The sequence below is a fragment of the Eumetopias jubatus genome, unplaced genomic scaffold (assembly GCF_037043125.1).
Source record: "Eumetopias jubatus isolate StellerSeaLion01/CBP00866 unplaced genomic scaffold, mEumJub1_p1.0 scaffold_6, whole genome shotgun sequence".
Lineage (NCBI taxonomy): Eukaryota > Metazoa > Chordata > Mammalia > Carnivora > Otariidae > Eumetopias > Eumetopias jubatus.
The window spans coordinates 29,866,363-29,879,094 of record NW_028274812.1 but is presented as its reverse complement, the minus strand read 5'-3'; the positions used below and the strand labels follow the sequence as shown (position 1 = coordinate 29,879,094).

Below are 12,732 nucleotides of genomic sequence, written 5' to 3'. Positions count from 1 at the left end.
TTTCATAGTCATCTTTAGAAGAATTCTATGTAAGCCCGGTGTCGGTGAGCAAGAATGCATCAAGTTCCCTTGGTCATCTCACAGTCCACATGGGTGCTGCTAGAATCCCTGGCAGCCAGTTGATTTCTTGCCTCGATTCTGAAATGCAAGCACATCTGAATCCCGAGGCTCACAAGGCTTGCCCCAGCTCAAGAAAGATTGCAAAGTGGGGCTGTAGTTTCACAGACAAGAGGAGAGACAGAAGCAGTGCTAAAGTTTGCTTCCCTAAGTTTTCTTTTTCCGTCACTATATAAACAGCCCCTGCACACACAGCATTAGAATAGAAATAAAAACTGGTAATTTTCGGACAATGCAGGCATCAGGAAATTAAAATCATTCATATCGGTACCACCAGCATTAATTTTTTCATTCATTGAACAATCGTATGTGCTAGAGACTAATACCAATAATGAAATAATAAACACAAAAGGTCTCCTTCCTCATGGAGCCTACATTTCAGTAGGAGAAAATAGTGAATTGTACAAATAAATGTGAAATTGCAGGCCTGAAAGTGGTCCAGGGAGAGGAACAGGGTCCTCTGAAAGCACACAGTAACCCATCCTCTGTGACTGCGAGCAGAGCCCAGGGGTTCCCTGGGAAAGCAAGGAAAAACTGGTACACAAGAGCTGAGCCTCACGCTTCACCTCCTGTTCCAATTAATCCTTATCATGCAGTTATGTGCCTCTTCTCATCCTCAGTGTTTTCTAAAATCTTGAATAGCGTTTGCATTTTCAAAGAACCAGACTGTAAATTATTCAGCCATTCTACTTCTTCTAAGACCTCTGATACAGAAGGGCTTTCAACAGCTCAAACAAGGGTTACCATTGGGCTCACCTTGCCACTTGGACCCATCCCTCATGTCAGGGGGACGCTGCTGGCTTGTGTGAGCTCTGGTCCTACTGCGAAGCTTCTCATTCGTGTGCCTCTTCTTCCTGGAGGCGGGTGGCTTCTTAAGAATGGTTCTCACTCTTGGTGGGATTTTAAATGTTGCTAGTTTGGAGGTCTTTAAAAGCTGCCCTCTTGGATGATTTTGCCAAAGCAAAACCTGCCTCCCCTCTTCCCCCACTAATTTCTAAATGGGCAGGAGGGAGACTGTGACTTACAGGCTGAATTACTTTGACTCAAGAGAATTTTTTATAGAAGTAAAATTTCACTTCACTAATGGCTCTCCCTCCTCATCTAGACTCTTCTGCGTTGTCCTTAGGGCACATTCTTGCTGGATGCTTTCATATCGTTAATTGTCCTTCGTAGTTTATGGTACTGAGAACCCACCCCCACCCTGCGCTGGGCTGTCAGCCCAATGAAGCTCCCTTCTGTGCCTAAGAACATGGCAAGCTCATGTTGAGGAAGGAAGAAATGTTTTTCCATTAATATATCTCTGTGGATATTTTAGAGGAAAACTAGAAAGTGACGACCCAGTAATTTTTATTGGGTCTTCTTTTGAAAGGGGTGTGTGTGTGTGTGTGTGTGTGTGTGTGTTTCAGCTGTATAATCTTGATGAACTCCTATAGATCAGGAATGTGCTAGGGACATTCAAATAATTTTGTATTTTAACATCATTTTTTAAAAGCTACTAGTATTTTTTTTGAAAAATCTTGTTACACTATAAAATAAAAAGATCACAGAGGGGCCCAAATACTGTCATAAATAATGAACATGTGGAAAAAAACACCAACAAGAAAAAACATGGATCTATGTTTTCTAAGCCCAGTTACTCTAGAGGCAACTGAGCAGTAGAGACTTACAAAGACTTGAAATCAGAGAACAGAGCCACTCGTGTGAACAAACAGTAAAACCACACATAGGAAGAAGAAACACGTAAGTATGGGCAGCAAAGTAACCCCAAATGGAGGTACTATTATTAGTACGGGTAGAAGATTCAAGGGGAGGACTTCCACCAAAGCCAACCTTGGGCATGCCTGCGGTATGTCTTGTCCCTTAGCCCCAATCTTTCCTACTGCCAGCACACCTGTCTCACAGGTGGTCCCCTTAATGTCACCACCCCCTTCAGCAACAACCAGTTGTAAACATAATGTAAATAAAAAGACTGCACTTTATCACAATTTAAGGAAGAAATAAACTCATTTCTACTACTGCTACTACCATTTGTTTTATGCTATATATATATTTTTTAATTTTATTTATTTATTTGACAGAGAGAGAGAGACAGCAAGAGAGGGAACACAAGCAGGGGGAGTGGGAGAGGGAGAAGCAGGCTTCCCGCAGAGCAGGGAGCCCGATGCGGGGCTCGATGCGGGGCTCGATCCCAGGACCCTGGGATCATGACCTGAGCCGAAGGCAGCTGCTTAACGACTGAGCCACCCAGGGGGCCCTATTCTTATTTAAAGTTAATTCTATCATGACCTTGTATACACGATGGAGGTTTCTTGTTCTTGCCCCCAGCCCTACCAGGTCTCAATCCATTTCCCCTTCCTAAAAACACCCTGAATTTCCTTCCCAGCAATCTCAGCTATGTGCTGTGGGCGATTCACTTCACACTCAACTACAAGGATGCCCCAAGCAAAGAAATTAAACTCAATTATAGTCAATAAGATGTTTCTAAAACTTCTGGAAAACACATGTTCTTTAAACCTGCCCTTGACCCTTGATGAAGGCTCTGAAGATCTAGGTGTGGAACTGCAGGGGGTTCTGTATGGAGTCTGAGGGGCAAAACCAACACCGGGGAAGGCAAAGTATAGATGAGTCTTTGCTCACACTGTGAGCTGCTCAATCTAGGCAGAGTCAAAGCAAGTCTACTGCTAGTCTTTTTTTTGCTTAAGTTACTTCAAGTTTTGTCAGACTTACCGGTTAAATTCCTGATTAACATAATACATAAATATAACACTTTCTTACCTTAGCAAGTTTACTCTTAAGTAACAACTACTCAAATACTTTTCAGTAAAGAAATGTATTATATGGGTGTGTCCATTTGGTGATCATTCACCAAGCAGCACATTTACGCTCTGTGTGTTTTAGCATATGGATATATATTGTTCCACAGAATAATAAAAGAAATGCTGTTGTATATGGTAAGTCATCAACATACAAATCACACCATTCCCCAACAAAAAAAGCTTATCATACAGTCTATCAGATCAGAGTCCCAGACTCAGCTGAGCACGAATTCTACTCTAAAGCAACTTGTACTCAGGAGGCAGCTCAACAAATACCTGTTAACTAAGTATACCTTGGAGTTTGCTGTTGAAACTTCAAAGAAAAACATGACTTTTACTCACAGGGGACTTGCAGTCTATAAGGTATGCAAGATGAAGTCATTCCATATGTAACAGGAGGAGTGCCTGAGTGGCTCAGTCGGTTAAACGTCCGACTCTTGACTTCAACTCAGGTTATCGTCTCAGGCTGATGAGATTGAGCCCTGTGCTGGGCTCCATGCTGGCTATGGAGTCTGCTTAAGATTCCCTCTCCCTCTGCCCTTCCCCTCCTCTAAATAAATAAATAAGAGAATAAGAGAAATAAAATTATGATTAGAAATGGAGGAGATGGGGGCGCCTGGATGGCTCAGTTGTTAAGCGTCTGCCCTCGGCTTAGGTCATGATGCCAGGGTCCTGGGATCAAGCCCCACATCGGGCTCCCTGCTCCGCAGGAAGCCTGCTTCTCCCTCTCCCATTCCCCCTGCTTGTGTTCCTGCTCTCGCTGTCTCTCTGTCAAATAAATAAATAAAAAATCTTAAAAAAAAAAAGAAATGGAGGAGGTGAAATTTGATCTGCTACTAGGGGAAAAACAAAACAAAACAAGAATTCATGTGAAAGAACCGAGAAACTTAGGTGAAACAGATCCCATAAAATCCCCAAGTCATTCTTAGCAATGGTGGTAGAGAACCTCATAAACAGAATCTAAGAAACAAAACACAGGCCGCTATTATGCTCAAACTAAGGCATTTTATTAGCTGGCTTTACACCTTAAATAATATCTTGGTTACCAAACGGACAGTTTCCACTAATTCCAAATTAAGCTTTCAAAAGTTCATTTGCTGGAGGAAGAATATTCTTATGCTCAACACAAAATACCTTTCCTATAACCTTCAGGAAATCTTTTCTTAGTTAACTAAAAAAAAAAAAAAAAAATTGCTCAGGTTGAATATTAACTGCCTCAACAACCCAATTTAGTTACTTTTCCTTAAAATGTGTGCAGTAGAGTTGAACACTGTAAACATTTTGTGGTTTGGCTGGAAGTAGAGTTTATTTCATGATGACTGAATGTCTTCTAATACATATTTCTGATAGTTTCCATAAACCTCAGCAAAGTCAATCCATTCACTAACATTTCAAAGGGAAAGCCGGTTTTTTAAGTGAAAGTGTAATATTAGCCTTTCTTTGCCATTTGGCAACTTGAAATTTTTGCAGGGGTGATGATTAATACTTCTTTGCAGCTGATTATATCATTTTAAGTTTCTCTCTCATTTAAAAAAATAACCAATTGCACATTGTTCCTTTAACTGAACAACTGGATTCTTTAAAAACAGAGGTTAGCTATTTCATTGCGTTTGGAAACATGGTAGAAATTCTGGCTCATCATTCTTTTATCTGTAAAAGAAAAAAAAGAAAAGGTGCTATAATTTAAAGTCACATTTTAAAAAAAACAAAAGGAAAATGGCAGCAATATAATCATTATATCAAGATGAAACTTTTTTTTCCTGCTACTTTTCCCCTTCCCCAGTCATGCTATTTCTGAGATTTAGTACAATCTCTCCATTATTTTCCACAAGAAACTGTATCTTATTTCTAGAATGCTCTTTCAGAAAGAATGCCTTGGCAGACTGTACATTAGGTAACAACCACAGAATGCCAATTACTGTGCCAAGTGCTTTGTGAGAGCCTTTCACTTCACAACTGTGGGAGGTAGGTTCTATTACCCTGTTTTTAAAGGCAAATGAACTGAAGGAGAAATGTACTTGTGCTGCTAGGAATCAGTAGGCAGCTGAGCACCACAGCCTTTTGGCAGGATGCATGCATAACTGAATTTTGATGCAACATAAAGCTCTACGTTCAAAGTAGACATCCCATTAAATGAATTGAATAATTTGTATGCAGAAAACAATCATATGAAGTATTCATTAAAAATAGAATATTTCTAAGATTGATATTAATAGTGATTATGTGGAAGAACATTTAAATTACTGAAGTTTGCTGGTTTGCCTCTGGCTATTTTCGCCAAAACTCAACTGCACCTTACATTATACAACAGGTCCTTTTCAGAAACATTAGTTGAACTTTCTGAGTGGATCATTTCAAATGCATGGAGAACCAGTTATTAAAAAAAAAAAAAAAAAGTAATGTGGGCTCTTCTAGTAAATGGAATCACCTCCCCCAATTCCTTTGACTCTTAAAGACTGTGTTCGCATAATGTAAGGATTGCTTACTTACAAACCTATTTTTCAACGAACTTACTTTAATTCTGAGAAACATTTTTCGTGGCGAGGACCGTTCAGAAGTCTCACTATGAAAAGTTCTAAAACCAAATATTTTCTTGCCATCATTTAAAAGAAATGTTAATATAAATTTTAAAATCTTGTTCGAGTACTGTAACTGTGTTCCCCTTAAGGCACAAGCCCTCAGGAATTATTCTTACAAAGCAGTAAAGACAAGACACATGGACACACAAGCAACACCCTTCACAGTACCTCCGTGACCACGCCCCCCGCGATCGTGGATCCGCTGTAGCGCAGCATGAACCTCCCCAGCTCTTTAAAGTCTCTGTACAGCTCCAGAGCCACTGGGCGCTGTGTCTGCAGCTCCACCAAGGCACTCTGGCCTTTAGTCAACAGCCTAGCAAAACAAAAGGTGGATGGGGAACAGGGATAGCCCATACAGGTGAATAAACGCAGTAAGAGACTGAAAAATAAATACTTCACATTCGATCAACAAATCAACCTTCAAAAACTTAAAAAGAAAAAAAAAAAGTCTTTTTAAAATGAAAATATATGCCTTTGTATTTTTCTGGGTTAGCTGAAAGAAATGAGAGGAATGATTCTAGATAGAAGAAATAGTAACTGGTTCATTTTATATATATGTATGTATATATGTATTTTTTAAACCAGTCTTCCAAATACAACTCTTAAAGGACCTTATAACCTAAAATGCTCAAGGAACCTCCAACAAAGCCTTCCCTTTCTTCCTCATGCAGTTGAGAGGTTCAATTAATAAGGAAAGTAAAGAATTTTCATTTTAAAAGAGGGCTACAATGTAAAATTCTAACTGGTGGATTATGTGTTAGAAGTTATCTAGGACAATCTCCTAGTGCCAAAAGACTACTCTAAATTTCTCTCTTTCCCTCCCTCCTCTCTCTCACACACAGGAATAGTGATTCTCTAACAGGGGTTCAGAATAAAATCACTTAAGATTTTTCCACAATATGATGTTTGTAGGAAATGAAGGTGGGGGTGGGGGGAACGGGGTACATGAGCCTGACTGTAAGCAGTTCATACAAATACATACACCAAAATCCTAGTGCATGCACTCATCTAAACTTACTGAAAGACTAGAACCCAAAAGGGGGCACTTTGATAGGTTCTCTAATTTAATTTTGATGTGCTCCAGAAGGATAGAAGATAGCAATTATAGACTCTCCTTCTGAAAAATTAGTTCAGGGACAGACAGATTAGAATAAGCCAAACAAGTTTCTAAAAAAGTATTCCAAAATTTCCAACTACTGGTTTTGGACAATTTCAGTCCAAAGTCCCACTCCTAAGAAAGGAGAGCATCTAATATATTCATTATTTGCACTTAATTTTGTTTTTAGAAAGCCGGATTCCATTCCACATAAAGCAATTGAGTCTACAGTATACCTGAAGTGGAAATGAAGGAGAGAGACCAAATGGTGTTGGTGTAAAATAAGAGAAAAGCTACAAATAAGGGGCCAGGGAAAATTAATATGAGAATATATTAAAACCTAGCATCACTGAGCAAAGGACTTTGTAGCAGAAGCAGGGAGGGGAAAATTCAAGATTAGATATGATGAGTCAATTCTAGATTGAGAATTCTCCAAATCACTTGTGCGGGTCCAATAACCTGGCTCCTGCCAAAAATAATATAATGCATGTGAACCAACGGACTAGGTTAAAATCCTGACTGCCCCTTGCTAGCTCTGTGAACCTGAACATGTTATATAACCTCTCTACACCTCAGTTTCCTTATCTGAAAAATGGGGAAAATAGTATGTGTTTCATAGGGTTGCTGAGAACATAAATCATGTGAAAGCGGTGTAGGAAACAGTGGTCCTCAAGAAATGTTAGCCATTAGTTATAGTTCTCAGAACATGATGCCACGCCACACTCATGCCAGAAGCTAAAGACTCAGGTTAAAAATGAAGAACTATCAGTGACTACACTGAAAAATGCACAGAACTGTTGAGTCACTATGCTGCACACCTGAAATTAATAGAACACTGTATGTCAACCATAGTTCACTAAGTTCTTAAAACTTATCTTAAAAAATAAAATAAAAAGAACTATTAAAGAACTATCTTTCAGAGAGACATTAAGTAGCCCTTTCTTCCTAACTAATGGAGAAACAGGCATGGGTTCAGAGAAGTGTGAAGACCCTCTCTCCTACTCGCAGCGGACCTATTAATCCACTAACCACCTCTGCCCTCTTACACAGGCGCAAATGAGGAGGAACACCCAAAGACTGAAAAAAGGGGATTTTGGGTGGGATTCCCCATAGGACTGAAGTGAGGAAAACCCCAAAGCTGAAGCAGCCAAGCCAAACTGTGGTCAGCCTTTATTGAAGTAAGGTAAGAAACTTAAGTTTCTCAGGAAGTAGCACTTCCTTCTGAAAAATCCCAACCTTGTCCCAACCAAAGGAAACTGTCCACATTTAGGCCTGGATATTAATGGTAATCAGAGGGAAACAACATGGTGGTGATCACCTCAGCTTAAAGCTCCAAGTGGATTCTGAGCAGAAAGAAAATAATTTCTAGAAGCTACACAGTACTATGTAATTCACTCTCTTCCTGGAGTGTTCTTAGCATAAAGAATGATTCTCATTAAGGGGGTGACAAGATAGTTAAGAGGATCACTCAGCTGGAATGTGGAACTAGTGGCTAGGCATAATTCAAATTCATTCTTTAAAATGTAGAACTGATTTTTTTTAAGTGCCCTTTATTTTTACATCATCAGCATCTAGGGCTTGATATATATATATATATGTATATTTATACTTCCATTTTTATACACAGTTCACACCTGACTGCCACCACCCGCAACAGAAATTGTATCTAGCATTCACACCTAGACAGGAGCTTCAACCATGTGTTTTGTGTTTCTTTTAATCTAGTTTTTGAAAAGAAAAAGAAAGATTTCTGGCCCAAGTAAAAATAGACTTTACTTATCACAAACAAATATTACAAAAATGAATTATCAGTAAATAAAAAATCTGCTAAATTGCTTGTGTTCACTATTTGTGCATTTTACTCACTTTGGCTTCTTCTTTGTGACTTCACCTGTGCTTTTGTTTAAGACACTAATCAGTCGTTTAATAACGGCAGGTTCACTGACAGTCTGGTAGTGTAACAGCACCTAAAACAAAAAACTGCCACGTCAAAAAATACTTTACCATACATCTGTGGCCTTTTATTTTGACAGTCACATTTCATCACATTTTTACAGCCGGCACTCCTGCCTGGACCTTCCAGGGTCTCCAGCTGCTTCCTCTAAGTCCCACACTCTCATCAGGGTGTTCTCTATTTTACTAAGGGAAAAAGGTCACGGAGCCAGTTCAAGTTTCTCCTACACCACCTTACTGTGTGAACCTTAGTAGATCACACAACCTTCCTTACAGGACTGTGAAGAGAACTGAACAGGATCAGAGACAGTGCCCGGGAGAAGGGATGCTCAAGAGATGCGAATTGCTCTATCATAAAAATGAGGGAAGGTGGATCATGTCATATTCAGCAGTACTTAATGTATTCATTGTTGGATAATGAGAATAAGAGATTCTGTGAGAGTGTAGACAGGCTTTGAAGCCAGGCCTGACTCTACACTTTCCAGATGTATGGTTTGGGGCAAGTCCTTGAAAAGCCCTTTACCCTCAACACCTCCAGCCTCAGGTTCCTTACCACTGAGGAAAATCAGATGATGTTATTTTGAAGTGGTGCCTAGCACAAGGTAAATATTTAGTTAATTGATGACCGTAGATATTCGCCATTACTGTTCATGTTTTATGTGTAAGGAAGTTTCGTATCAAAAAAGCTAAGTAAGGGGCACCTGGGTGGCTCAGTTGTTAAGCATCTGCCTTCGGCTCAGGTCATGATCCCAGGGCCCTAGGATCGAACCCCGCATCCAGCTCCCTGCTCGGTGGGGAGCCTGCTTCTCCCTCTCCCACTCCCCCTGCTTGTGTACTCTCTCTGTCAAATAAATAAATAAAACCTTAAAAAAAAAAAAGTCTAAGTAACTTAATGTGGCCATGGTGACATATTTCAGAGGTGAATTTTATGCTGAGGTCAACTGGAATCTGAGTCAGACTGGCTATTCTCATGCAAATAATAAGCACTGAGTGCAACATGTCTACGGTAGGGTATAGTGGGAAGACCAAATACTAAGGAAGTGGCAAAGCTAAAGTTTCACTCGTTTGAAATACCATTTTATGCTGTTTGCTTGAAGAATAACACTAACACCTCTACTATGAAATTTCCTGGCTGAAACAGTTTGTACATTCAGAAAATAGAAATACCAGGGGATTTGTGGATGCACAATCCTGGACTCTGTAACTTTCTAAAAACCAAGTCTTTCAATCGGCACTTGGTTAATTCTGTCTACTTCGCTCTCCAGAACAATGCTGTCCTCAGTCCAGGACCATCCTCTCTTACCCGAGTTAAAATGCAGGCTCCTTCCTGACCTCTCTGCCACCACTCTTGTCCCCTCCCACCCATTCTTCCTATGTCTACCAGATTGATTTTCTAAAAGACAGATTTAATGGTATATCCTTGCTTTTTTAAAACCACAGAGTCTTTAATTCCACTACAAGGCACCAAGGCTCTTCTCAACCTGTCACTTACTTCTCCAGCCTCATCTCTCCCCATCCCTCTCGCATTCTCTGCTCCAGACACACAGAGCTTCCACTCCCTACATGAACCAAGTCCTTTCTAACCTTTAGGCTTTTACACATCTTATGCTTCTGGCCAGAACACATCAGCTGCATTTGGTTAATTCTTACTCATCCTACTCTACCTCTCTTAGAGTAAAGCATCACTTCTTACAAGAAGCCTGAACCCCCAGTCTGAGCTAGATCCCTTCCTCTGTGTTCCATAATCCCACACCATAACATCTCACCTTTATTGTAACTGCTGGTTTTTTTTTTAAGATTTTTATTTATTTATTTGAGAGAGAGAATGAGAGATAAAGAGCACGAGAGAGAAGAGGGTCAGAGGGAGAAGCAGACTCCCTGCTGAGCAGGGAGCCCGATGATGTGGGACTCGATCCCGGGACTCCAGGATCATGACCTGAGCCGAAGGCAGTCGCTTAACCAACTGAGCCACCCAGGCGCCCCGTAACTGCTGTTTTAAGTGTCTGCCATCCCATGTAAATATAAGCTCTGTAAGACTAAGAACTATGTACACCGTGCCAGATACTTAATCAGCGCTCAGTAAGTACTTGTGAAATAAATAAAAGAATGGAGGAATAAGAACACCTAAAACATATGGAGGAAATCAGTCAGGTGGTGTTGTTTTTTTAAGGCACAACTGAACCTCCATTACTCTGCAAAGGCAAATTAGTTTTTGGTTTTTGGTTTTTGGGTTTTGTTTTTTGTTTTTGGTTTGTATTGTTTTTGTTGTTTTTATCAATGGCATTTAACCATTATAAACTGGAAACATTCCAGAAAAGTCTAACGACCAACTCTTAGGGGAAAAAAACCTTCCATAATGCATGGTAAAGTCACATTTGTGCGTCCAAAGGATTCAGGGGTCAAATACAGACCAATGTATAACATAAATGTAGGTCTACAGATCTAAGAAACATTTCTTTTGCAACAAACAGGTAAATAAGCAGAAGTCCATTACTTGGCTCGGGTGTGACTAAGAAATTGGTACTGGTCTCCCATCCACGGCTTTCCAAATTTGAAAGAATAGAGGCACATGAACCTAGTTAGGTTTCCTACCCTATTTGTGAGCTATGTGTAGGTTCCATCCAATGAAGTGGATGAAGAACGGGTTGTGCCAGTATGGAGTAAGTTTTATTTGTTTTTTATCTCCACAACATCTTACAGGTAGTAGCTCAAAAACAAAAAACAAAAAACCCTTGTGGAACACACGTGTGAAAAAAATCTACATGCAAATTAAGTGGAAAGTAATTATATATTAACATTTAATTCATATTATATATAACCAAAGTCACCTATAATTCAAAGCAGTCTACAGCATAATGGAAAAGGAAAAGAAAGTACTCAATTTCAAAGTGGAAAGTACTGAGTATGAGTCCTGGCTTAATCACTTCTTGTCCAGATAGTCACCACCCCCAAGTCTCCTATTCCTCATCCTTAAGTGCAGACAACACTAATGCAAGTGCACAATCTTATCTGCAATTCCAAAAGTCAAAAGATTGGAAACCTAAGTTTTTCCTAATTCTGCTATAAACCTATTTAAGTAGTAAAACAGCACTTGAAGTAAGGCAATTTACAGTCCTTAGTTTTTTCACTTAGCATTAATATTAATAGGCTGTGGTACAGAATGATTAGTATGTTTGATTACAGGGTGTTGCCCCACTCTCTATCAGGGGTTTTACGTAACATACATGCACCACATCACCTTTCTATTATCTGAATATTTCTGCATTCTGAAACACACCAGCTTGAAGAGTTTCAGATAAGGGTTGGGACTCTACTTCATATGCAGTTGTGAAAATAAAATTATAAACTATAATGAGCCTCATAATGTTAGGTGGCAAAATAAGCCAAATTATTATTTTCCTTACACCTCCAGGTAACACTTATTATAAAATTATTAATGCATATAAGGTCAATTAGTTTGCAACAAGGATGCCAAGACCACTCAAAAGAGAAAGGACAGTCTTTACAACAAATGGTGCTGGGAAAACTGGATATCCACATGCAAAAGAATGAAGATGAAGGCTTACTTTACCCATGTACAAAAAATTAACTCAAAATGGATCAAAGATCCAAACAAAAGAACTAAAACTATGAAACTCATAGAAGAAAATAGAGGGGGAAGTGTCCTTGATGTGGAATCTGGTAATGATGAGAGGACCTCATCAAAATTAAAAACTTCTGTACATCAAACAGCACTATTAAAAGATCAAGAAGACAACCCACAGAATGAAGAAAATATCTGCAAATCATGTATCCGACAAGGGATTAATACCCAGAATATATAAAGAAGTGAAAAGATGCTCAACATCACTAGCTATTAGGGAAGTGCAAATCAAAAGCACAATGAGATACCATTTCACGCCGAGTTTGCCTATTATAAACACACAACAAAAATCACCCCCCCCAACACTAACAAGTGTTGATGAGGAAGTGGAGAAATCAGAACTGCTGTGCAGTGCTGGCAGGAACACAAACTGGTGCAGCTACTCTAGAAAACAGTTTGGTGGTTCCACAAAAAGTTCAACACGGAATGACCATATGATCCAACAATTCCACTCCTAGGTATACACCCAAAAGAATGGAACTTGGGGGCTCCAATAGATACTTGTATGCCAATGTTCAACGGCCCAAA

General features: G+C 39.6%; 1 protein-coding gene across 3 annotated transcripts in view; it reads right to left on the bottom strand.

Moving 5' to 3' along the window:
- Positions 1–3,918: 3,918 nt before the first annotated feature.
- HBS1L (HBS1 like translational GTPase) overlaps positions 3,919–12,732 on the bottom strand; it is an 85,650-nt gene continuing 76,836 nt past the window's right edge. For all 3 annotated transcript variants that reach the window (XM_028125317.2, XM_028125318.2, XM_088023869.1), the window contains 3 exons: positions 8,475–8,575; positions 5,681–5,825; positions 3,919–4,583 (listed from right to left, as the gene is read on the bottom strand). In XM_028125317.2, the coding sequence (XP_027981118.1) occupies positions 4,572–4,583; positions 5,681–5,825; positions 8,475–8,575 (258 nt within the window). In that variant the 3' untranslated portion in view covers positions 3,919–4,571. The remainder of the gene's footprint in view (positions 4,584–5,680; positions 5,826–8,474; positions 8,576–12,732) is intronic.